The 22311-nt window shown below is 32.5% G+C and overlaps 3 protein-coding genes across 5 annotated transcripts; all 3 read right to left on the reverse strand.

Moving 5' to 3' along the window:
* Positions 1-895: 895 nt before the first annotated feature.
* Positions 896-3747, reverse strand: LOC100786112 (cell division protein FtsZ homolog 1, chloroplastic). The gene is made up of 6 exons (XM_003551684.5): positions 3296-3747; positions 2792-2891; positions 2416-2645; positions 1983-2150; positions 1520-1753; positions 896-1412 (listed from the first exon to the last, which is right to left on the reverse strand). The coding sequence occupies exons 1-6, from the start codon at positions 3545-3547 to the stop codon at positions 1143-1145; spliced, it is 1254 nt and encodes a 417-aa protein (XP_003551732.1). The 5' UTR covers positions 3548-3747; the 3' UTR covers positions 896-1142.
* Positions 3748-5446: 1699 nt separating this feature from the next.
* LOC100788777 (transcription initiation factor TFIID subunit 6) lies at positions 5447-11566 on the reverse strand. Its single transcript, XM_006602118.4, has 12 exons — positions 11159-11566; positions 10739-10825; positions 10194-10295; positions 9990-10098; positions 9612-9706; positions 9385-9522; positions 9184-9279; positions 8803-8927; positions 7958-8090; positions 7463-7555; positions 7078-7189; positions 5447-5996 (listed from the first exon to the last, which is right to left on the reverse strand). The coding sequence occupies exons 1-12, from the start codon at positions 11282-11284 to the stop codon at positions 5632-5634; spliced, it is 1581 nt and encodes a 526-aa protein (XP_006602181.2). The 5' UTR covers positions 11285-11566; the 3' UTR covers positions 5447-5631.
* Positions 11567-17466: 5900 nt separating this feature from the next.
* Positions 17467-22022, reverse strand: LOC100794038 (syntaxin-52). 3 transcript variants are annotated; one of them, XM_041012306.1, is made up of 7 exons: positions 21775-22022; positions 19861-20012; positions 19195-19407; positions 18788-18990; positions 18595-18695; positions 18455-18499; positions 17467-17804 (listed from the first exon to the last, which is right to left on the reverse strand). In XM_041012306.1, exons 2-7 carry the CDS (start codon positions 19920-19922, stop codon positions 17673-17675), a joined length of 756 nt encoding a protein of 251 aa, XP_040868240.1. In that variant the 5' UTR covers positions 19923-20012; positions 21775-22022; the 3' UTR covers positions 17467-17672. The 3 variants fall into 3 exon arrangements, with proteins under 3 accessions (XP_040868240.1, XP_040868239.1, XP_003551745.1); XM_041012305.1 differs by having other exon boundaries at positions 19861-20070; XM_003551697.4 differs by lacking the exon at positions 19861-20012.
* Positions 22023-22311: the final 289 nt, after the last annotated feature.

Raw genomic sequence — 22311 nt, forward strand, 5'->3', positions numbered from 1 at the left:
AAAAATAAATTTACTCATAAATTAATTTTTTTAATAGTAAATATTTTTATATTTATAAAAAAATATACAGATTAAATAATTCGTATGAGTTATATCAAAATTAATTGTCACAAAATCTATTATTTAAATTTACATGCGTATTAAATATACAATAGAAATTTTTAATGTTATATATAACATTATTTATTTTATAACATAATTGAATTATTAGTTCAGTTGATTAAAGCGTTCTGTTAATAAGCTGAAAGTCATGTTATTAGACTTTACATGTGTCATGTCCCATTGGTAGTAGTAGTAGATTGTTATTTTTATTTATTGATTTTTTTTGTGATTGAAAAAAAAATGTATGTTAAAGCCCTTAAAATTTATCTTTTTTAAAAGGAGACACTTAGTTTTCATTTTTTTTCAACTAATCCTTAAATTATAGATATTATTTCAATATTTTTTATGTAAACTTAGCGTCAAATATAATGAAATGTATGATTTAATATATATATATATATATATATATATATATAATATGAAATGTTATTGATCATTAATTTAGACTTTTCGTATATTTTACAAAAAATAGTTGGGAGTAAACACTCTCATTCCATAATATACATGGGAGTGCGGAAAACAAATGTACATGCTAATTACCCAAATCAATGGGGACAACATTCCACATGCAATACCCTCAACCAATCGCAAATCAAGTTTATTTATTCTCCTTGGAAGACTACCATAACTAAGAAGTCCACGCAACAATTGTTGTCTTCGAAATATGACCTTAGCATTGAATCCTTTGTTAGTCATACTGTAATTACTGTTGCTAATCATTGCATTAAATCCTTGTTGGTTATGCTGTTCGCTAAGTTCACAAGTGTGTTAGCTCTGGGTGGTAGAACAAGCATAAAGTAACTTCTATATATCCATTCCTTCGACAAAAATGTTGTTTACTGATCTACAAGCAAGCTGTTTGTTACACTAACAATCTGACTCACAGTCATGCAAATAGCCAACTCTTGGAAGAAGAATTTGTAAAAACAAGATCCACAATCGAAAGAAGAGACCGTCACCACAATGATATCTCAACTAAGCTTCAAGATCACATTCACAGCTGATTAACTACAACCAAGAAGGGTAAAAGAACTAAGCAACTAAAAGAAGAACTTTCGTGGGGATGCTCTAGATGCAACCGTTGATGGATAGTTTGAGGACTTGAGAGGAGGAGACACTGCCTTGCTTTCTTGACCCCCAAGCTCTCTGTCAAGCAACTTAGCTGCCCTTGGATCTGTTAGTAGTGTCTTCTGGAAGGACTGTGAGAAGCCAGTTGCAATGATAGTCACATGAATCTCCCCATTGTAGCGATCATCAACAACGGCACCAAATATAATATTGGCAGAAGGGTCGGCTAAACTTGTCACCACCTACAGCAGTTATGAAGTTTTGAAAACAGGATACAAATGTTCACAACAAATTCATAAGATCAAAAGAATGCTGAAATGTTCCTTCTGACAATAAAATTCTTAAGTACCTGAGACACTCTGTTCACTTCTTGCAGAGTTATGTCTCTCCCCCCAGTAATGTTATACACTACTCCAGTAGCTGACTGAATAGAAGAGCCAATTAAAGGAGCCAAAGTAGCCTGTTCTGCAGCTTCTTCTGCACGGTTTTTACTGGAGGAAACACCCACACCAAGCATTGCAGTTCCAGAGTCTTTCATCACAGCTTTTACATCAGCAAAATCCACATTTACAAGCCCAGGTATCTGTAAAAAGACACGTAACACTGAATAACATCCTGATAAGCTGACATCAAAATGTACTTTACATTAATTGTCCAATTATGATGGAGGAGCAACACTGAAATGAGTTAGGAGGAAAGGATATGGAAAATGATTCAAGCCTTTAACGTCTCCTCTTTTCTTCACTTTCTATCAATCTAAAGGGATCACCAGATAGAAAGTCTGAAAAAATTGCTAATCAATATCAACTCACTGTTATGATGTCTGATATTCCCTGTACTCCTTGTCGTAGAACATCATCTGCTAGACGGAAAGCATCCTGAAGAGGTGTCTGCTCATCAGCCATGTCAAGCAGGCGGTCATTTGGAATCACTATAAGTGTATCCACATTTTTCTGCAGCTTTTCAATGGCTTCCAGTGCCTGAAAGGATGACATCTGAATTTAACCTCTCAAAGTATCCTCGAAGCAAGACAATATAATAAACATCAAAAAATTATCAAAATACATGATCATAGTTCATCCATAACTAAGATTATTATAAGTTAATAACACATGATTTATGACTAGCTGCAAATGAGTATAAATGAAAAAAAGGAAATTCCAAGTTTTTTAGCACACTTGAAGGAGAATTGCATCCGTATAGCATACTAATCATATTCTCAATCACAAAAAGAATGACACCTGCCTGCAGTGATCTTTTGCGTCCTTCAAAACTGAAGGGATAGGTAACAACACCTACTGTCAAGTAACCTGCCTCTTTAGCTATTCGGGCCACTACTGGGGCAGCACCAGACCCAGTTCCCCCACCCATGCCAGCAGTTACAAACACTAAATCTGATCCTTGAAGAGCATTGGCAATAGCTTCTTTTGATTCCTCAGCAGCTTGTTCCCCCAAAAGTGGATTCCCACCAGTACCTGCATCTCTATCAAGCAACTCGAATCAAAGGTCACATTGGAGTGAAGCCACACACACACACATATAGATCACATGATTGCAACATATATGCATGTTATAATCAAGTACAAAGGAACCCCCTAGGCATAAAATGCAACTTCCTGACCTAATCCACGAGTCAGAAGCTCTCCAATTTTGATAGGGTTCTCAGCAGCAGAATGCAACAGTGCTTGAGCATCAGTATTTATAGCATAAAATTCTACACCCTGATTGAAAAAATAATAATAAAGCACAATACAATACAACATTAACAAAAATATAAAGTATACCTTATTGAATCCAATTTGTAACTATGATAGACCCCTCGATATTTGGTTAAAATTGGTTTTAGCCTCTATATTTTAAAAACCATGGTCCTCGTATTTCTGAAATTTGGGGAATTTTGTCCCACCTTATACTTCATTTTGACCAGACCAAGTTCATCACATTTCAAAAAATGTACGTACTAACCAGTTTTGAATAAATTGAGAAACCTAATGCACATTTTACCCAAAAAAGAAACATATCCCATAAAAACAAACCCACCAAAGTTATCACACAATCTCACATTGTTCATAAATAACCGACTAACAGATATTGAGTAAATGCAAATGGGAAAAGAAAAACTCACGTGCAATCCGCAACCGATCATGCGGTTAACAGCATTGTTGCCGCCGCCGCCAACACCGACAACCTTAATCTTAGCGCTGTCGACTGTCGAGAAGGAGCAGCATGTCACGGACGCGAAACGACGTCGCTGGGGTTCGAAGGCGCACCTTCTGCTTCTAGGGTTCAGGGAAACGCAGTTTCTTTGAACGAAAGAGGAGGAAGGCAGTGCGTTGTAGCGAATTGGAGTGGGGTTTGTGAGTGGCAGCATGGCCATTGCAACACTTCTAGGATTTAGGGTTGATGGTGAAGAATTTGGGATTTAGGGTTTAGTGTTTTAGGGGAAGATGAGAATTGAGTTCAGTTTTCAAGTTTCACGTTGGTTTGGATTGGAAACGGTTGAAGGAAGAAAAGCACAACAGAAGGTTATGCACAGTCTAGCAGAGTAGCAATAGTGGTCACTGAAGTCTAAAACCCTTGCGTTTTACTTTTGTCTTTTTTTATATATAAAAAAAATAATGCACCACAGAAATGAAAAAGAAAAAAGTTGATACTATCAGTATATGACAGATATTTAAAATTAAAAATACAATACAATATATAAAATATAAAAAAAATTATTGTATTTATAATATAAAATATGAAGTTTAGATATTTAAAATTTTGCTTATAGGATAAAACACTGCTTTAATGATGAAAAGTTAAAAATTAATTTTATTTATTTAATAAAATAGTTGTTTTAAGATTAATTAAAAAAATTTAACTATTAATTAAAATAGTTGTAGAAAACAGATATCGTTTTATTGGATAATTAGTTAAAAGAGTAACTTGTTTTAATTTCTCTTTTATTTACACAAAATTCCTTTTTATTTATAATATTTAACATGAAATCTCTCCTCTATAATTGCATGCGTCATGATAAAAAAATAATTTAATGAGAGTAACCTCATGATGATTAAAAAAAATAACATAACTTTTTTATCATGATAAAACAAAAATTAAACTTGAAAAAGAATAATTCTCCACCTCCACGAGAATGTTTTTGTGAAAATATATATTAAAAAAAATTATTAGGAATCATAGTTCCCCTAAAAACTACATATCAAACATGATAAATTAAATTTTCCAAATTAAGATTCGTTAAAAGTGAAAATTTATTCTCTATCAAATGTCCAAATTTATTCTCTACTAAAATTTTCAAATTAAGATTCCGCAAAAGGGAAAATTTATTCTCTATTAAATTTTCCAAATTAAGAACTTTTTTGACACATCATCTCTAAAATCTAAATAATTGTAAAATTAAATTCTAACTTAGTGTTGTCATTACTGCCATTGATCCCCCAGATATGATCAGCATTTCCATTTTTCGAACCATTTTAACTACTATGGGCAGCACACATTCGGGTAAACTAAACATTAACACCAAAAAGAAAGAAATCAAAAATTAAATATAATATCCTTCTTATTTATTTTTTATTTATCTTTTTTGTTTCTATTTCGAACCTTGGATTGCAGCTAATACCAAAACGTAACTGAGAATTGCCAAGCGAAGAAATTGTTCAACACTAATGTTGGAAACCCTCTTCATCCTTCACATACAAACAAACTCTCTATACTAATAAGTGAGTTTCAGTTATTGTTTCCATTTTTCCTTCGTTATGTTTCATTTGCAATTATTAGGAATGCTTTTCAATGAAAGCAAATATATGACTCTTTCAACGATTTTTTAAAAAAAAATTCAATTACAATTGTTGTTCGTGATTTTATTTTAATAGATTTCCAACAAATATTTCATGTACAACTCCTTTGATGCGAATTGTTCTTCACAGTTTTATTTTTATGATTTTTTAAGAGAAATCCTAGGCACATTTTCTTTTTAACACTCTTATGAGTAACTAAAATTTGAGGAAAATCACCCATTTTAATATATCTCACTTTTATACCAGGAGACAAAATCATTAAATGAAAAATAGGATCCACAAAAATAGATAATTTTAAACAGATTTCAATTAATGACATAGTGTCATTGACATTCCTTTAAATGAGATGTACCAGGGCAACCACATTAATATTTAAAAACTAACCATCATTATTAATTAATAAATACTTATGTGACTGGCCTAGACTAGCAATATAGAGAAAAGATAATAGAATCATCACTACTAAATAAATCATCTAAAGACAAAATCCCAGAAGTGTTACTGGTATTCCCATGAGTTTAAATATCAGAGAAATTTAAATACAGATTAATTTCTATTTTAGCCTATGGTAATTTATATTCTGCAGCAAGTCACATGAAACATGCCACCTTATTGCATGCACTTTCACATGCAAAAACAAATACCTACAGTGCAACTAGTGCTACAAAAACATATATGCTTCAGGGTTTGGAACAAACGGCAACACACTTTCCCCAAATAATTCAACCACTGATGACACCAAATTTCCTGCATCAATATCATCCTTCCAAGCCTGAGCAAGAGTGGAGGACACCTTCCTTTGTTGATCTCCAATATCCCTCCCAGGCACGTTGTCATTGGATATTTGACGAGCCATTGACATGGAAGAAACCCCCATCATGGAAGAATATCCACCTGTTGAACCTTGCATGTCAACTGACATGGAGTTCATTGGTACCGCGCCTCCAGTGCCGTCTGTTACAAGTTTCTTCATTGGAGGTAGCTGCTGCTGCTGCATCAGATTAACGGTGCTGGCTTTTCGTTTGCCTTCATTAGGGTAAAAGATAGAGTATGATTATCAGAGCATAAAAATAACAATTGCAATGTGATTATAGTAAACAAAGGTGCCAAAAAGTGCATTCCGATGGAAACATTTTGTCTTCTGGGGAAGCACATTCAGAAACTCAGGCTTTCAGTGCAACTTCAATATATATATTGGAAATGTATCATGTTACTGTTTTAGAAGATCTAATTTTGATCGCTTAATGTTTGCATGAAAGGTCAACATTCAGTTTACTTGAAATCAATATTGAATTTCCATGTACGGTTAAAGATTATTTTACTTAAATATAACCTTCACTACCCATTTTGGTAGTAAGTTTAAAAACATTTCCTTTCACGCTCTCAACAGAAGCACTTTCTATGTGTATAATTTTTTAAATGTCATACATTTAGGGGGAGGATAGGTTGCCCTTGCCCTGATTGATGTTCAAGTCATTAATTAATTTAAGGTTAAATATTTGATTTATTTCCACGTCTTCATTATAAATCATTTTGGCATTCCCATTGCTTTTATATTTACTCTTGTTATTATAATTATGTAGTGAAAACTAATAGTATTTAAAATCAACCCTCTTATAATTTAAAGAATTCTTTATTAACCATGAAAATCTTTTTCTCTCCTTTTTTATTCCAAAAAAGGAACATTACATGGAAATATTATTAGCACAAAAATATTAAAAAATTCATTGGTTCGTATATTCTTGAAAACAGTAATATATTGAAATTTTATTTACAACCATTGGTTATTAAATAATAACTTTTTGCATAGGGCTTCCAATGCATTTCATTTTTTTATGAGCCTTCCAACGCATTTCATTAACTAGCTTGTGTTCTATCAAAAAGAAAATGTTTTCCATTATCAACCCTGTCCCTTTTATGTTTGTGTTTCCTGTTAGGACTAAAAGCTAACTTTAAGAGGGGGAGACAGAGAGAGAGAAGAGAGATCATATATGGCTATTACCCAAACGAATGCACAAACTAATTTATCAATTACCCCATTCAGCAGGCAAATATTGCTTTTCAAAAACATCACTATAATTGCAGATGTAGAAAAATAAAGCCACACCTGGCATCGCAATCACAGATTTTCCACTGCCTCTTGAAGTAACCTGAGTTGGAGGAGAGAACAAATTGCCAAACGTTTTGACCTTTTCATGCACGCATTGTCCTGCTGCACCCTGAAAGGTTTATGACTTCAGTAATCAGCTAAAGAGATGTTCATTGAAACAAACCAATTTATGCATAATGAAACCTAGGTATTCAATAAAATTAAAGAATTAAATTTGAATGCAATCAAAAAAGTTTTACAAAGCCATCCAAATAGGTGCTGCCAAATCATATAATGAGATGAGTTGTCAAATTAAATGTGGCAACACATTGAAGGATGACAGTGTAATATATTTTTTAGATTATCTGTCAAAATTAAACGCAATTAAAACATTACAACTCACCAACAAAGCCCCATAAACTTGCCAAGCTTCATGCCTCTTCATTTCGTTTTCTTGCTTCTCAGGCTCGAGATTTGGAAGTATAAGCAAGCGAATCTACTCAAAGTGAAGGAATATATGCATTAGTTGACACCAATACAACTAGAGGTTCTAAATCACAAAGCATAAAAGTGACCTGTGAACCCCATACAAAGAAAAAGAGTTAAGGTTGCAATAAAAAATATGCATTAAAAACAGATGCAATTATTTTAGTAACATCATATAAAAAAAAGTAATACTTCTTCATTATTATTATCCACGAGAACAAAACAGATGGTAAAGAATAGTGTTTGCATAAAAAAATAATCATATCTAATCTAAAAGGGAAAAGTAGATCTGTCTTCATTAAGTTATTATCCGCAAGAGATCATCAAATAATTAATATGAAACCAATTTAACAACCAGAAGCCATCTAACAATCTACTGGGCTGATATTAAAACACGGAGGTCAAGACATACCAGTCTTGATCCAAGAGCTTCTATCCCTTTAATTGCACCATAGTGTTGAGGCAAAGCTTTTGTAGGGTCCAAGAAAGAATGAAGAAATGTCTTCATCACACGTGGCTGCAGATTGTGATAAATATGCCCAAATCTGAAGAATTCCAAAGACTAGGAACATAAAAACTCAAAAAATATAAATGATAATATAAGCTCAGTATTCTATAGTAATTATTTTAATATACTAATAAGTCACAAGCAATGCAATGTTAAAAGATGTAAGGAAAAAAATTGTCCTTATCAAAACAAAGTATGTGCAATCTCAAGAAAATTTTTGGTATGCATATCAAGAAACCCTTCGTATCATCTACAGTTCTACAGAACACATGTTACTCAAACCATGAAGTTGAATATGATACATGTAACAGCCCCAAAAACCACAATTAACATTTAGAATGAAACCCTATTGCTCATCAGCAATTGAAGTCTCATCAAGCAGACCTTGACCTTCTCATTGCTCTTTTTGGTACCATACAATTGCAGAAATGTGCACCAAACTGCCCATCCAAAAAAATCATAAGGGCTGAGAATTATTAAGTTAAACACTTGAACTTGAAATATGGGCAAAATCTAAATATTATTTTCCAATGTACAAATGTTAATAACAATATATATATACAGGCTAGGGAATTAATGTTATCCTAGGACTTATGGGCAAAAAATCTGACCCAATTACAAGAAATAAGGAAAATCTGTCCTAATTACAAATGAAAAGAATGATAATAATGCACATGCTGCAACAGTTAACAACATAAAATCTCTGCCATGGTAATTATACTCCTATACAATAGAAAGAAGGTCCACACCTTTGGCATATTGAAGTAACAAGATTAGCACTGAAGTTCCTAAGCTCCCAGTGCTCATCAGAGAGTCTGTTTCCTATCCTTTTTGCAACAATGCAAGTAATGATAGGCGGCATCAATTGATGTAACTGCAGATTATAAGAAAATATTAGACAAAAACTGAAACTCATAAGACATTACTGAAGTAAAAACTCAAGTTTCAGTATAACTGCTCTTAAGTCTTGGCTTCAGTAACCCAAACATATCCAAAACAGGCACGAAGTTATTGTGTTCATTTACAGAATCACATATCAGAGATCAACCTCATGAGTTGTCATAGATGACAATTATCATCTCAAGTTGATGATATATAGATGCAAAAATTTACAATGGTGTCATGCTTACATAAAGTTCTATGTGTATCTGAGAATTTTGCAGAAGGCTCCGCACAAGGCGCATCAAGGCAAATAAAACAGCTAAATTATTTAAATTCCGTGCCACCTGATATGACAAGGGAAAGAGGATAAGAATCAGTACTTATATTCTATTTCAAACACTAAATTAACAAGTTTACCAAAAACACCATTGATATAAACTTGTCAATACCTCATCAGCAACAAAAAATGTGAAATAAGGAACTAAGGGATGGAGTCCCGAGTCTGCTGACAAGCTAACCAATGCTCTTCTAAAAGGAATGGATCCAGGCTTCTTTAAAGTTAGGTCAGTTATTTTCTCGTAGTAAAGCTGTCAAAGAAATAAAGATCATTAAGTTGATAAAAAAATATATGGAATTTCTTAAAAAAATAAAAAGGCATACCAAATAATGAGTATACCTGAAGCTCCCTTGTTATTAAATGTTTAACAGGTAATTTAACATCAACAGGAAGCCCGTCTTCCTTAAATTCAGATTTTCTTATCTCAGACGGAGCTGCAAGTAACATAGGCAAAGCAAATATGTCAATGTCAGGAAAATTAAACTTCTAGCTGGAAAGAAAAGGGGGGAAAAGGAGTGAAATTGTGCAGATGATAATATATGAAATTGAGTGTAGCAGATCACTTAAGGTTATAAACTTCAATGTTATAGCAAGTTGGCTTGATGGGCACCAGTTGACCATAGTATCATACAAACAATGAGGTTGGTAGAAACACAGAGCACTACTACTAAGGAGGAGGTTAGTTCAGTTTTATTGCACTTAAATCTGGAAAAATACCTTCAACTGGAGCATTTTCAGGAATTGCAGGTTGCACACCTTCAATAGCCAACCAGTGACTAGTAATTGATGTATCAAGGGGTGCTTTTGGTAAAGGAGCTTCAACAATCTATTCAAATCAAGAAAAATGTGAGAACACCGTACAGGAAGCAATTCAACTACTTTTCAATAGAATAGCAATCTTGATGTACCTAGAAATCTTACATCTTTGATATCCACATCTTTGTCGTCAATGTAGAACAAATCCTTGTGTCCAGCAGCTCTTTTGAATCGTGGAGGATCATTAGATGTGAACCCATATATTGGCTGATACATAAATACAAAAATAAGCAAAAAGAAAACAACAACAAATTTCAAAGATAAAAATTTTAACAAGCAGGGGGCAGACTGGACTTGGTGATAAACATTTCATGGTGTACATGAAACACAATTCAGATAGAGAAGTGTTTGCCATCTTAAATGTTTCAAAGCAATATTTTGATACGAATGTGGCATTCTACTTCTACAATGACCATCTCTCATAAGACTATACTCAAGAGACATGCCATTATGAATTTGCCATCGTCTCAACGACAAATCAGCACTCTTTCATAGATACACGTAACCAAGCCTAACCCTTTTGCACACGAGTTTGAGGGGAAAAATGATTACAGAGGCAAAACACATGCTACCTCAAAAAACCATCTTAGCAAATCCACAAGCATTAAAAACATGACACATAACCTAATTCCAAAAGCAAAGCAAGTCACCTCCAAATTTCTCAATGCAAGTGCAGTATCCACATCCTCTGTAGTAAGAAAAGTTCTCTTTGAATGGCGCATGCATTTTACCGACTCCTGTTCAATACAAAATAAACAACAAACCCATACCTCCATTAGCCACACTCAAGCAGTAGTATTAGCAATAATACCAACAAAGCAACAATAATATCAATGCCTACAACCCTTTTAACATGTTCAAACATTCCAACCACCCCATTAACTGAATTTCATTCTTTTCCCTCAAATATAAAATTTTTCACATAATAATATTGAAAGTGGGTTTCATCGTTTGCACATAAACCGAACCGGGTCTTTGCATTGCAACGAAATCCACAAAGGGGGTGACGAATTACCCGCGAAAAAATCAAAATTGCGCAAAAGGGTGCGAGAAAAATGTGATGGGGGTACCTGCATGATTTCGCGAATGCGATATTCGAGATCGGGAGCGAGAGAGAGGGCAACATCGGAGGACAAATTGGTGATGCCGATGCTCTGTGCAATGACTTCGATTGTCTCCTTTGGCACGAAACTCATCTTGGATTCCAATCGGACATCAATTGCTCTTTCACCAATCGACAAAGGTTGCTTAGGTTAGTGGAGAATGGTGATGGCAGCAATGGCAAAAACAAAACAATTTGCAGAATCAGAAGAATGGTTTGAATTAAGGTAGAAATATTAATGTTGTTTTTATTAACCTAACTAAGACTTGCAGTTGCAAGGTCAAAAAGATGAAGACTAGCGAGTTTTTTTCTCACAGATCAAAGGTTGAGGTAAAACAGGTTCGGAATATTGAGGTTGTTTTTTCTAAGCTTTGGCTTCACTACTTGCATAAATATGTTATATATTATTTTTTTAACGAAAATATGTTATATTGTTATATCTCACTCTTTTTGTTATTATTAAATAAAATTAAATAAATGAAGGGTAAAATATGTTCTCTTCCACTCGTTTTATTTTTCTTAATTTTTTTCATTATCTTTTTTACTGCAGTTTTAGTAATTATTATTGTTTTTAGTCAGTGACTCCGTGTTTTTTGTTTAAGGTTTTAGCCGCTATTAACTGTTACAAAAATTTTAAGTCTAAATGTTTATTTTTGTAACATTTATGGTGATTTCAGAAAATTTTGTGTTTAGAGTTTTGATTTTTTTTTGGCAGTTATAATTTATCAGAAGCTTTGCAGCAATTAAAATTGTCAGAAACTTAAACAAAAAGTTTTAGATAAATAATATTTCTGTCATTGAATAGATGGTTGAGTGGTAACAAATTTATTTCCAAAAGATGAAAATTTTAATTTTAATTTTTGAATAAGTTGAGCTCTAACAAATTTATTTTCAAAAGATCAAAATTTAAATTTTAATCTTTTTGAATATGAAAAAAGTGCAACACATTCATTCATCCATGTAGTAATCGTTAATAAAAGAGAAAGAGTCTATATATCCATTAATTTGTCAGCCTTTTACATATTTTTTAGGGATAAAAATAATTATTTATCCAAAATATAATTTAATTTTTATTTTTTCTCATTTTTTAATCATTATAAATATAATATTTCAATAAAAACTTTAAAAAATAAAAAATAAACATAAATTAAAACAAACATAATAATAAATATAATATTGGTTAATAAGATAAAAATTCAATTTCTTACACTCACGATATTCAATTCTTTGTTGGTTTCACTTATTTTTGGTCTCCTTATCATTCCAATCTTTTTTTGACTTCTTATCTCTGATTTAAGAACTTATTCACTCCGTAATAAGAAAGTATACTTTCTTGTCTTTCAATTTTATTTTCTTTCCTTCTGTTATATATTACCAATTTTTTGTTGATGCTAGCATGTATCTTAACTCTCTTACGGGAATTGCTGCTTGTTGGGATCCCTCTTTAATTAGGAGGTTCTAGAAAATTCTGGAGCTTTTATGGAAAAGTGTAGAATTTTCTAAAACGTCTTGTAGAATTCTAGAGTAGTGTAGAGCTCTCTAGAAGCTTGTGGAAGAATGTGGAAACCTCTGGAATATTCTGGAGATGTGTGAAACCTTCTAGAACATTATAGAAGAATATGGAAGGGAATAAAAGAGTGTAGAGACTCCTAGAATGTGTGGAGCATTCTAGAGAATTAATCTCCACCCTAGGATACAAGTAATCTCCGTCATTCATTGTGGAGGTGAAGTAGTATAAATAAGGGTAGGAACCTTCATTCCTAACCATCCAAGACAAGAGTGAATCCACTTCTTAGAGTGAGAGAGAGCCTCTTTGAGAGAGAAGATAAATAGTTTGGGAAGTCTTTATCCTCAAACTTGAGTGAGCCACCATAGAGTGAGTCAATTTTGTAAATGCATCCTTGTAACCCTACTATCATTTTGTATAGTGAAAGAATCTCCATATTGGAGAATTATAATCGTGTGCTCCCATTACTACCTTTAATTATTAAGTGTCTATCTTAAACTTCACGAAGCGGGAAAGTCCGAGTTTTCCCAACACTGCTGAAAATGCCAATTTAGTTTGGGTTTCGAAAGTTTTGAGATATTACGGGAATTGCTTTTGTTGTGGTTGGGATGAGAAATTGTCAATTTGGGGTAGTGTTGTAAGAAATTTGTCTTTTACGATGTTGGTGCTTTGTATATATACAATTATGTTTTATACTTTTTTTTTTATTAAACTTGATCACTCCTTGTGTCAAGTTTTGTTTAATGAAATTTTTTTAGCTTATAAAAAAAATCTTTACTATTTTACCTTATATTGTTCCTTCTTTTTCTTATATATCACTCCTATAATTCTAAGAATTTTCCATTACAGTATATCTTCTATGTCTCTCTTTTAAAAAAATTCAGATACTAAAAGGACAAGTTATTTTTTTATTTTCCAATAATGAGGTGTGTAATATATATATATATATATATATATATATATATATATATATATATATATATATATATATATATATATAATTGTTCTCAATTATTTAGGTTTTATATGTCAATTCTAATATTTATAATGTTTTTTTTCTGATAATTAAAGTATCATTCATAATCAAAATGATGGATTTGAAGTTGATGGCATAGAGCAAGTGGACACTCCCATGCAACAATTTGTTAAGTAATATGTTATCCATCTTAATTTTTTTTAATCATTATTGAGGCCATAGAGTATTTCAATATTATGATGAAGAATCAAAGTCGAAAATTGGATAATTATTTGATTCTTTGTTTGATTCTTTGTTAGATGGATAAATTTTTTACACTACTTATGCAATTAGTGTCAAATTTAGTGTGTGCAGGTCATCAAAATACAAAAAAGATTGAGTGGTGTGTTGAAGTATTTTGTTTGTCACAAAGAAGGTTACACCCCGGATAAAAGAAAAGATACATAACAAAAGTGACTCAACTAAAATTAGAAGACGATGTCTTACTAGAGAAGGATGTGATGTTTATGTTGGTTTCAAACAATCAAAGAGCACTAAATATGAGCTTGCTTGATTCAATGATGGTCATTCACATCCACTTGCATCACTTAGTTAGAGACAATTTCTTAGATCAACAAGAAAAGTGAGTATTGCTCATAAGAATTTAATGCATGCATATGGTAGAACAAATATTGGGCCTTAAAAAAACATGACTTGTTAAAAGAATATGTTGGCGGTTATGAAAATATTGGATACACATAGAGGGATCTACAAAATTATTTGAGAGATCTAAAGATAGCTCTTAAAGATTTAGATTCATGTGTATTTATTGATAACTTTAACAAGAAGCATGAATTAAATGCATCATTTTATTTTGCATATGAAGTGGATGTTGAAGATCGACTCAAATGTGTTGTTTCAACAAATAGTGTTTCTAGAAAAAATTATTCTTTGTTTGGGGATGTGATTTCATTTGGTACTACATATAGAACAAATAAATAGTCAACCATTTTTGCATCATTTACTAGAGTGAACCATCATAGGCAATGTATTACATTTGGAGCTACCTTCTTAGCAAATGAGAAAGATGATGATTCTATTGTTTGGTTGTTTGAAAAATTTATAGAAGCAATGGTACGAAAGCAACCAAGTATTATTATAACATATCAAGATTGAGCCATGAAAATTGCAATAGAAAAGATTTTTTATTCTTCATCTCATAGATTTAGTATGTGGCACATTATTAAGAATTTTTGAAAAAGTAGGTGCTTCACACTAATGCATAATTCAATAATAGATTTAAGTTATGTATTTGGGGTTCAGAAACTCCTGATGAATATGAAGTAATGTGAAAATCTATTATGCTAAATATGACTTGCAATAAAATGAATAAACTCTTATTCAAACATGACTAAATCCACATACCTTGATTGTCCTACATATGTGAGAGAAAATAGGTATGTGGATTCCAATGTGTCTGAATATGAGTTGATTCATTTTTTTTTCAAGACATATTTAGACATGATGAATTTTCACATTGCTTCAAATTCATATGGAGTCTCTGAATCTCAAACTCATTACTTAAATTTATTATTGAACTTCACACTAGCATTTAGAGAAACGCCCATTTTTTCATAAACCTTTTTATAATGTATCACATACAAAATCTATTAGATGAATAAAAAAAAATCTTCTCTATTACAATCTTCACAGTCCAATCTTGATTTGTTATAATAATATTTGGTTGTATTTCCTCCCATTGCTTCTATAAATTTTTCAAACAACCAAACAAAAGGATCAACTCTCTCATATGCTAAAGACAACTCCAAATGTAATATATTGCCCTAAGATGGTTCACTCCAGTAAATGGTGCAAAAATCATTAAATATTTATTTGTTTTGTATGTAGTATCAAATGAAACAACATTCCCAAACAATGAATAATATTTTGGTAGAAACCGCGTATACCCAAAAAACACATTTGAGTCAATCTTCAACATCCACTTCATATGCAAAATAAAATGACGGATTCAATTCACACTTCATTTAAAGTTAGCAATAAATACATATGCATCTAAATCTTTAAGAATTGCATTTAGACATCTCAAATAACTTTGTAGATCCCTCTGTGTGCACCCAACATTTTCATAACCACCAATGCATTCTTTTAATAAGTCACGTGTTTTTGAAGGCCTAATATTTGCTCTAGCATATGCATGCATTAAATTCTTATGAACAATACTCACTTTTCTTGTTGATCTAAGAAATTGTCTCTTACTTGGTGATTCAAGTGGATGTGAATGACCTTCATAGAATCGAGCAAGCTCATATTTACCCTCCTTTGATAGTTTGAAACCAACATAAGCATCACATCCTTCTATAGTAAGACATTGTTTTCTAATTTTAGTTGAATTGCTTTGTGATGCATCTTTTGCTTTATCTAGGATGTAATCTTCTTTGTGACAAACAAAATACTTCCAACACATCATTCCATCTTTTTTATATTCTGATGACTTGTGTGCGCTAAATTCGATAATAATTGCATAACTAATTAAAAAAAATCATCTATCAAAGTATCAAATAATTGCCCAATCTTTGGCTTTGACTTTTCGTCACAATATGACACCCATTTTTCTTCTTATAAGAACAAAAATATTAATAGATTGAAATACTCAGTAACATCAATAATGATAAAAAATTAAGATGGATAACATATTGTTGGGTGAGTGTTCTTTTCCTTTATGACATCAACTTCAAATTCATCATTTTGATTATGATCGATATTTTAATTAATAGAAGAAAACATTGTAAATATCAAAATTGACATGTAAAACCTAAATAGTTGAGAACAAATATATATTTAAGAAAAATAAGAAACTACACACCTCATTTTCTTAATCATAATTTGCAACAATTCAAGGAGGTGAATACAAGAAAGTAACTTATCATTTTAGTACCTGAAAATCTTATAAGGGAGAGAAATAAAGAACAAGAATGTAATGAAAAATTCTTAGAATTATAGGAGTGATATATAAAACAAAAAAGGAAGATTATGAGGTAAAAAGTAAGAAAAATAAAATTATAAGCTAAAAAATTTCATTAAACAAAACTTACACAAGGAGTGATCAAGTTTAGTAAAAGAGAAGATACAAAACATAACCGTAAAAGACAAATTCAAAGACTCTTACAACACTATATCCCAAATTGACAATTTCTCATCCCAACCACAACAAAACAATTCCCGTAGTAAAAATAAAAAGAGGAATTTATTTTTTTCCTCTTTTTTGTTGGATTTTTTTTCGTAGCATATATAATGTTAGGGAGAAGACACCATAAAATAAATACAATTTCGTATTGCACAAATTATTTATGAAGTCAATAAATTTTATTATTAATACATAATTGTTAAAAAATATAATTTATAATAATATAAAATACTAAGACGAATTAGAATGGCATAAAATATAATTTGAATTTTTTCTTAATATGCATTAAGAACTTTTTACCTAAAAATAGCTTTTAAAACCCAGTCTAATCAGGAATGAGTTATGACTTATGAACCACCATATGTCACATAATGAATGAAATTTGATATATTATAATTATATAATAAAATTTAAATAAACAACTGTTTAAATATTTCCACAATTTGTAATTAGAACCTACTCCATAACTTCGAATAGATGCATATTAAAGAACCTTAGCATTTTATCAGAGGTTCTGAGCCAAAAAGGAAAACGAAATTGCAGCTTCTGCAATACATATTATTTCCCTTCCCACCCACGCAAACGCTCAGAGTGCAAGAGCTCAAGTCATTAATGGAAGTCACCTCAATTTACTGATTTTTACAAAGAGAACTCAAGGGTATCAACATTTCAAATCTGACAATTACATAATAAAGCCTTTCAATACCTTGATAAATTCCATGTCATTGCCAAAGCACCAAGAAAAATCAATCATGTTTCAGTGCACACATTCAGAAACATAAAGAGAAACTTCACGAGTTTGGGTATTTTTATCTTTACAAATATTTGACCAGCAGCCATATGACAACAACCAAACCCACTATACCAATGACTGATAAAAGCATGCACAAGCAGGAGCAACCACCCTTGGTGCGTTTGTTTAACACTGCCAAGTTCTTCTGCACTCTCTGTTTTCACATCAGAAACACAAAAGGTAAGTTGCAAGCAACTTCTACAATATTCCAATTCAAGAGTTAAACGGGGAAAAATTAACAACTACCTGCTTTTAAAATAAATACACCAGAAATAGGTATATCTCTTGCAAGGGCATCAACAATACAAATATCATTAATTTATTTTCATGTAGTTTTGCTTTATATGTCAAACATAAATTACCCTAAACAAAGGAAATGATATATTTGCAGTAAATTTACTATTGTTATATATAAAAAAATTATCTCCTGATAAAAAAGAATGCAACATCATGAGCAGAATCCCCACAGGTCTATATTTGACTAAGCATATAATAATGAAGTATATTTTATCCCAAGTAACTATACTTTTATTCGTAAACACTGCCACAACAAAGACTAACAAAAGAATTTATGCATATATTTGAGACGTTAAATTGGTTCAGTCTCAAAATCTTAATAGATAATATACCTACCAGAATTAAGGAATTTATTAACTGAAAAGGTTAAGAATATTAAATGCAAGAGGATATCACATGATTTCACCAGATTGAGCATATTGTAAACTCCTCCATCTCATAAAAGTTAACTTTCTTATATTTAAAAACAAGTGTTATGATCCCAATAAGTTATGGTAAGAGTGTTACCCTCAGCCGAGAATCTGTAACATCTACATGTTGGTCCAAGTCATCCTAACAAAAGAAGAGAAAGGATTAGATTTCAGAAATGAGAGAATAAAATGGACAGTAAAAGTTGCAAAGAAAATTAACATATGAGGGGAACATACAATGAGTCTGGTATGTAGATTCAGCTCTTCATTCACAGCCAACGCAATATGTTTAGTACTGATTACAGTCTCCTCCAATTTCTCAAGGCCATCGTCTTGCTCTGCTTGAATAGCACATTTCCAAATTTAGATCCAAACAGCAGACTATGTATGGGTAATATTTTTCAATTTCAAACAATTCAGATTAAGTGACCTTTCATAATTTGCCGTTGAAGACCAACTAGTCCACTGTTGTCCAGGCCAACAGTTCTGCTCATTGCATCTGATTTTATTTCTGGCCCAAACAAACTATCCCTATTTGCAAAGTTTGACATGTTCAATGTTGAAGCCATTTGGTTAACTTTTGTCCTCAAATTCGAAAGCATGTCCTTGCGACGATTCATCTCCTTCTCAGTTCTGTGCATCATTCACAAAGAAACACTTAAAATAACAATAATGATGCAACTTCATATGAAAGAGATAGTCAAGATTAAGAGGTTTCAAGACATTTATTTCAAAACGAAAAGAATTAGATGACTAAAAGCCAATAAGCCATAGTATTCCTTGCTTCTCATAGCATGAACTTTTCTTAATCAGCATAGGAAACAACTGAACACTCACTTTGCAGGGACCTTTGACAAAAGAGATTGCAAGCTATCAAGTCTGGTCCCCAATATCGTGATCTTCCTTCTTATAGCAGATGCATGTCGCTGGGTTTCTGGTCCAGATGCAGGGAATGAACTACGTTCAGAAATCATGCCAGTGATATCATCAGCAAGTTTCACAGCTTCATTATATTCCTTCATCCATGAGTCTGAAGAAGATGCCATTACCCTGAAATAAGAGGAAAAAGAATGAAAAACAATATGAGTACCAAGGTATGGACACTTACTCATTTTATAGAAGAAATATCAATGAAGTTCTATTTAATAGATTTGACATTGATGGATAGCATAAACAATACAAGAAATAAAAGATTCCACAATCAATAATATAGTAAGTCAAGAAATCTTCAAGTAGTGCCCAACAAGATAGAGAACTTTTTCAGTCCACATGATTAACATGAGATAAATTCTTGCCAGGATAGAGAAACTCATAAAACCAAGATTTCATATAAATAGCTATGCCACAAAGACTCCCACTTATGATAATTTAACATTCCACAGCTTGCTACCTACTCCGGTGTCTCAAAACAAGCACTCACAGGCATATGATAATGCAATCAAATATTATGATATTGAAAGATTAAGACACAAGTATTTTACATTATTACAGCCATTTGCTCACCTTGATTTGAACATACAGCATTGGCCCAATGTTATTAAATAACCATTATAGTGCGCCAGCATAATGCTATAACAGTGCCATAGGCCACAATGGCATGTTTATATGGCAGAATTTCTGCCTTCCGCCAACCACCATTGGTAACCTTGCAGAGGCTACAGGCAAATTTAGGTCATGTTTAAACAGGACTTCATGAATATACTCCACCCTTCCCTAATAAGGTGTCATATTATCAGCCTTCCAACAAAGATAAAAAGCGAGAGAGATATCAAAGTTACCTCTACAAATGAACCACAGTCTCATATTCAAATGCAGCAAAACTTAAGGGATCACTAATTATCAGCTGAACCTAACATCCCTTTTGCTTTATGTCAAAAAATATTTATTGCAGCTTTGCCCCCAACTAAGTTCCATAATCGGGATCCTTAGTCCGTATGGTAATAGTCTTACAATTATACCACATGGACAGGGTTCGATCCTAATACAAAAACATTCAACAATAAAAACTAAGTTCCTTAACATATTTGGAAATGAAAAAAGGATTTCCCAATCAATAGAGGAAACTATATGATCAGCTAATAGTTTGAAGAAGAATCAGAATCTGTGTGAACATCATTGATCTATATAGACTCAGAACTGAGAAGTTATACTTTTATTTTTTTTGGGTTAAAGAAATTTATTGAAAGGAAAATTACAAAAGATGAGAGGACCCCTCATGTTTTGTTTATCTGATAAAGAGTAGAGCAGTCACCCACATAGAGGGAAGAAAAACCAGAGCTTATCATAGATTTGATATTGCATCACCCTCAACTGTCCAATCTTGGGTGTGAAGGGGTATGTTGAGATCTCATATCAACTATAGATATGGCTAAAATAGAGCTTATAAAGGTTTGGAAAATTCTCAATTCATCAGCTAGATTTTCGGATTTAAGCCTAACCCAAATTCAAGATGGTATTTAGAGCATATCATAGATCCGATATTGGGTCACCCTCAACTGTAAAAAAAAAACACTATCTGGTCCCGTCACTTTCCCAGTGCAATATAAAAAGAAACCCTATGCCCCAGATATCCAATCCTGGGTCTGAGGGGATGTGCTGAGATCTCACATCAATTTCAAATGTGGCTAAAATAGAGGTTATAAAGGAATAGACAATCCTCATCTCATGAAATAGATTTTGGGGTTGAGTTAGATTGGCAATTCAAGATGGTATCAAAGCTTATCATAGATCTGATATTGAGTCACCCTCAACTGTCCAAAACAACTACCTGTTCCTGCAGTTTATCAATGCAAAAAAAAAAAAAAAAAAATCAGTCCTAGAATCTCCATGCTCCAGATGTCCAATCTTGGGTGAAAGGGGGTGTGTTGAGATCCTACCTTTAACTACCACCTTTAAAGGCGTTGGCATCACCCACCTTTAACTACCAACCATTGAGCCAACACCAGCATCAACATAATTCTTACCCAAAATGAATCTTCAACAATATCTTGACCTCGTAACCCAGTAAACCAGACTGATTACTTAAACAACACATTCCTCTATTCAAAATTTCAAATATACACCACAATTTCCGTGAACCACAGAAAGGCACAGCACAAAGATGCCATTTTTTGAGCTCATCATGATCACACAGGGAAAACAATGGGAAATTAAAAAAAATCCCGCATATCATGCGATGACCAGAAATCGATCACGTTTAACAACAAAAATCAGACAAAAAATATACACAATTCTAAAAAAAACAACAATCACAGAAAGAAAACATCAAAATCAGGCACATAATTCGGAGGAACTAAAGCTCAACAAGCAAATTCAGTCCAGAATTACAATTCAGATGGAAAAGTTGAAAACACTTCGGAAAAACAAAAACAAAGGAAAGGGAAGAAGATAGCAAAGAGGAATTGAATCTAATCTTACGCGCAAATTCTGGAGAAGGTGACTTTTTTCTTCTGAATTAGGGTTTCTAAATTAAGAGAAAGGAGGGGTTTTGATGAGGGTGATGGATACGATTAGCGTAATAGCGTGGCGGCACCACCAACCGGCACCGTTTGTCTGACACCGTCGTCGTTTACGTAAGGAGTCGTTGATCAGCGCGGCGTCGTTTAAGCTGTCCCGTGCACTACGCGAGTTACAAGTTATTGTTGTAAACAGTTGGAAAAGTAAGAGTTGGATTTACGAGTTTTATATAGTGGTAGCGATTAAGCTCATCCTTCGCGGTAACAATTTTGTTACCATAGTAATTATCATTTTATCATTAAAAAAAAAAAAAGTTATTTGTTGTTTGTCTCAATCACATCTAATCTAATGATATAAATTAGGAAGTATCTTATCTACATAGAGGGTTAGGTAAACGGGTTGAGGTCTATGGATTGATCCGCGGAGTCCGCGGTCCACGCGGGTTACGAATCAATTTTTTTCAACGGTCCATGGTTATTTATATTTTTTGGTTTGTCC

Source organism: Glycine max, chromosome 18, assembly GCF_000004515.6.
Source record: "Glycine max cultivar Williams 82 chromosome 18, Glycine_max_v4.0, whole genome shotgun sequence".
Classification (NCBI taxonomy): domain Eukaryota; kingdom Viridiplantae; phylum Streptophyta; class Magnoliopsida; order Fabales; family Fabaceae; genus Glycine; species Glycine max.

Bases quoted from the DNA above. Each gene is read 5' to 3' on its own strand.
- LOC100786112 (XM_003551684.5), bottom strand. From the start codon at position 3,547: ATGGCCATGCTGCCACTCACAAACCCCACTCCAATTCGCTACAACGCA. The intron at 2,892-3,295 runs GTGAGTTTTTCT...TTTTTCAATCAG, and splicing joins TGATCGGTTGCGGATTGCAC to GGTGTAGAATTTTATGCTAT. The intron at 2,151-2,415 runs GCAGGTGTCATT...TCATCCTTTCAG, and splicing joins GACGCAAAAGATCACTGCAG to GCACTGGAAGCCATTGAAAA.
- LOC100788777 (XM_006602118.4), bottom strand. From the start codon at position 11,284: ATGAGTTTCGTGCCAAAGGAGACAATCGAAGTCATTGCACAGAGCATC. The intron at 10,099-10,193 runs GTAAGATTTCTA...TGATTTGAATAG, and splicing joins AAGATGTGGATATCAAAGAT to ATTGTTGAAGCTCCTTTACC. The intron at 9,280-9,384 runs GTATTGACAAGT...TTGTCATATCAG, and splicing joins CATTTTTTGTTGCTGATGAG to GTGGCACGGAATTTAAATAA.
- LOC100794038 (XM_041012306.1), bottom strand. From the start codon at position 19,922: ATGCTGGCGCACTATAATGGTTATTTAATAACATTGGGCCAATGCTGT. The intron at 18,696-18,787 runs GTCACTTAATCT...CTATTCAAGCAG, and splicing joins TCAACGGCAAATTATGAAAG to AGCAAGACGATGGCCTTGAG. The intron at 18,500-18,594 runs GTATGTTCCCCT...TTCTTTTGTTAG, and splicing joins ATCTACATACCAGACTCATT to GATGACTTGGACCAACATGT.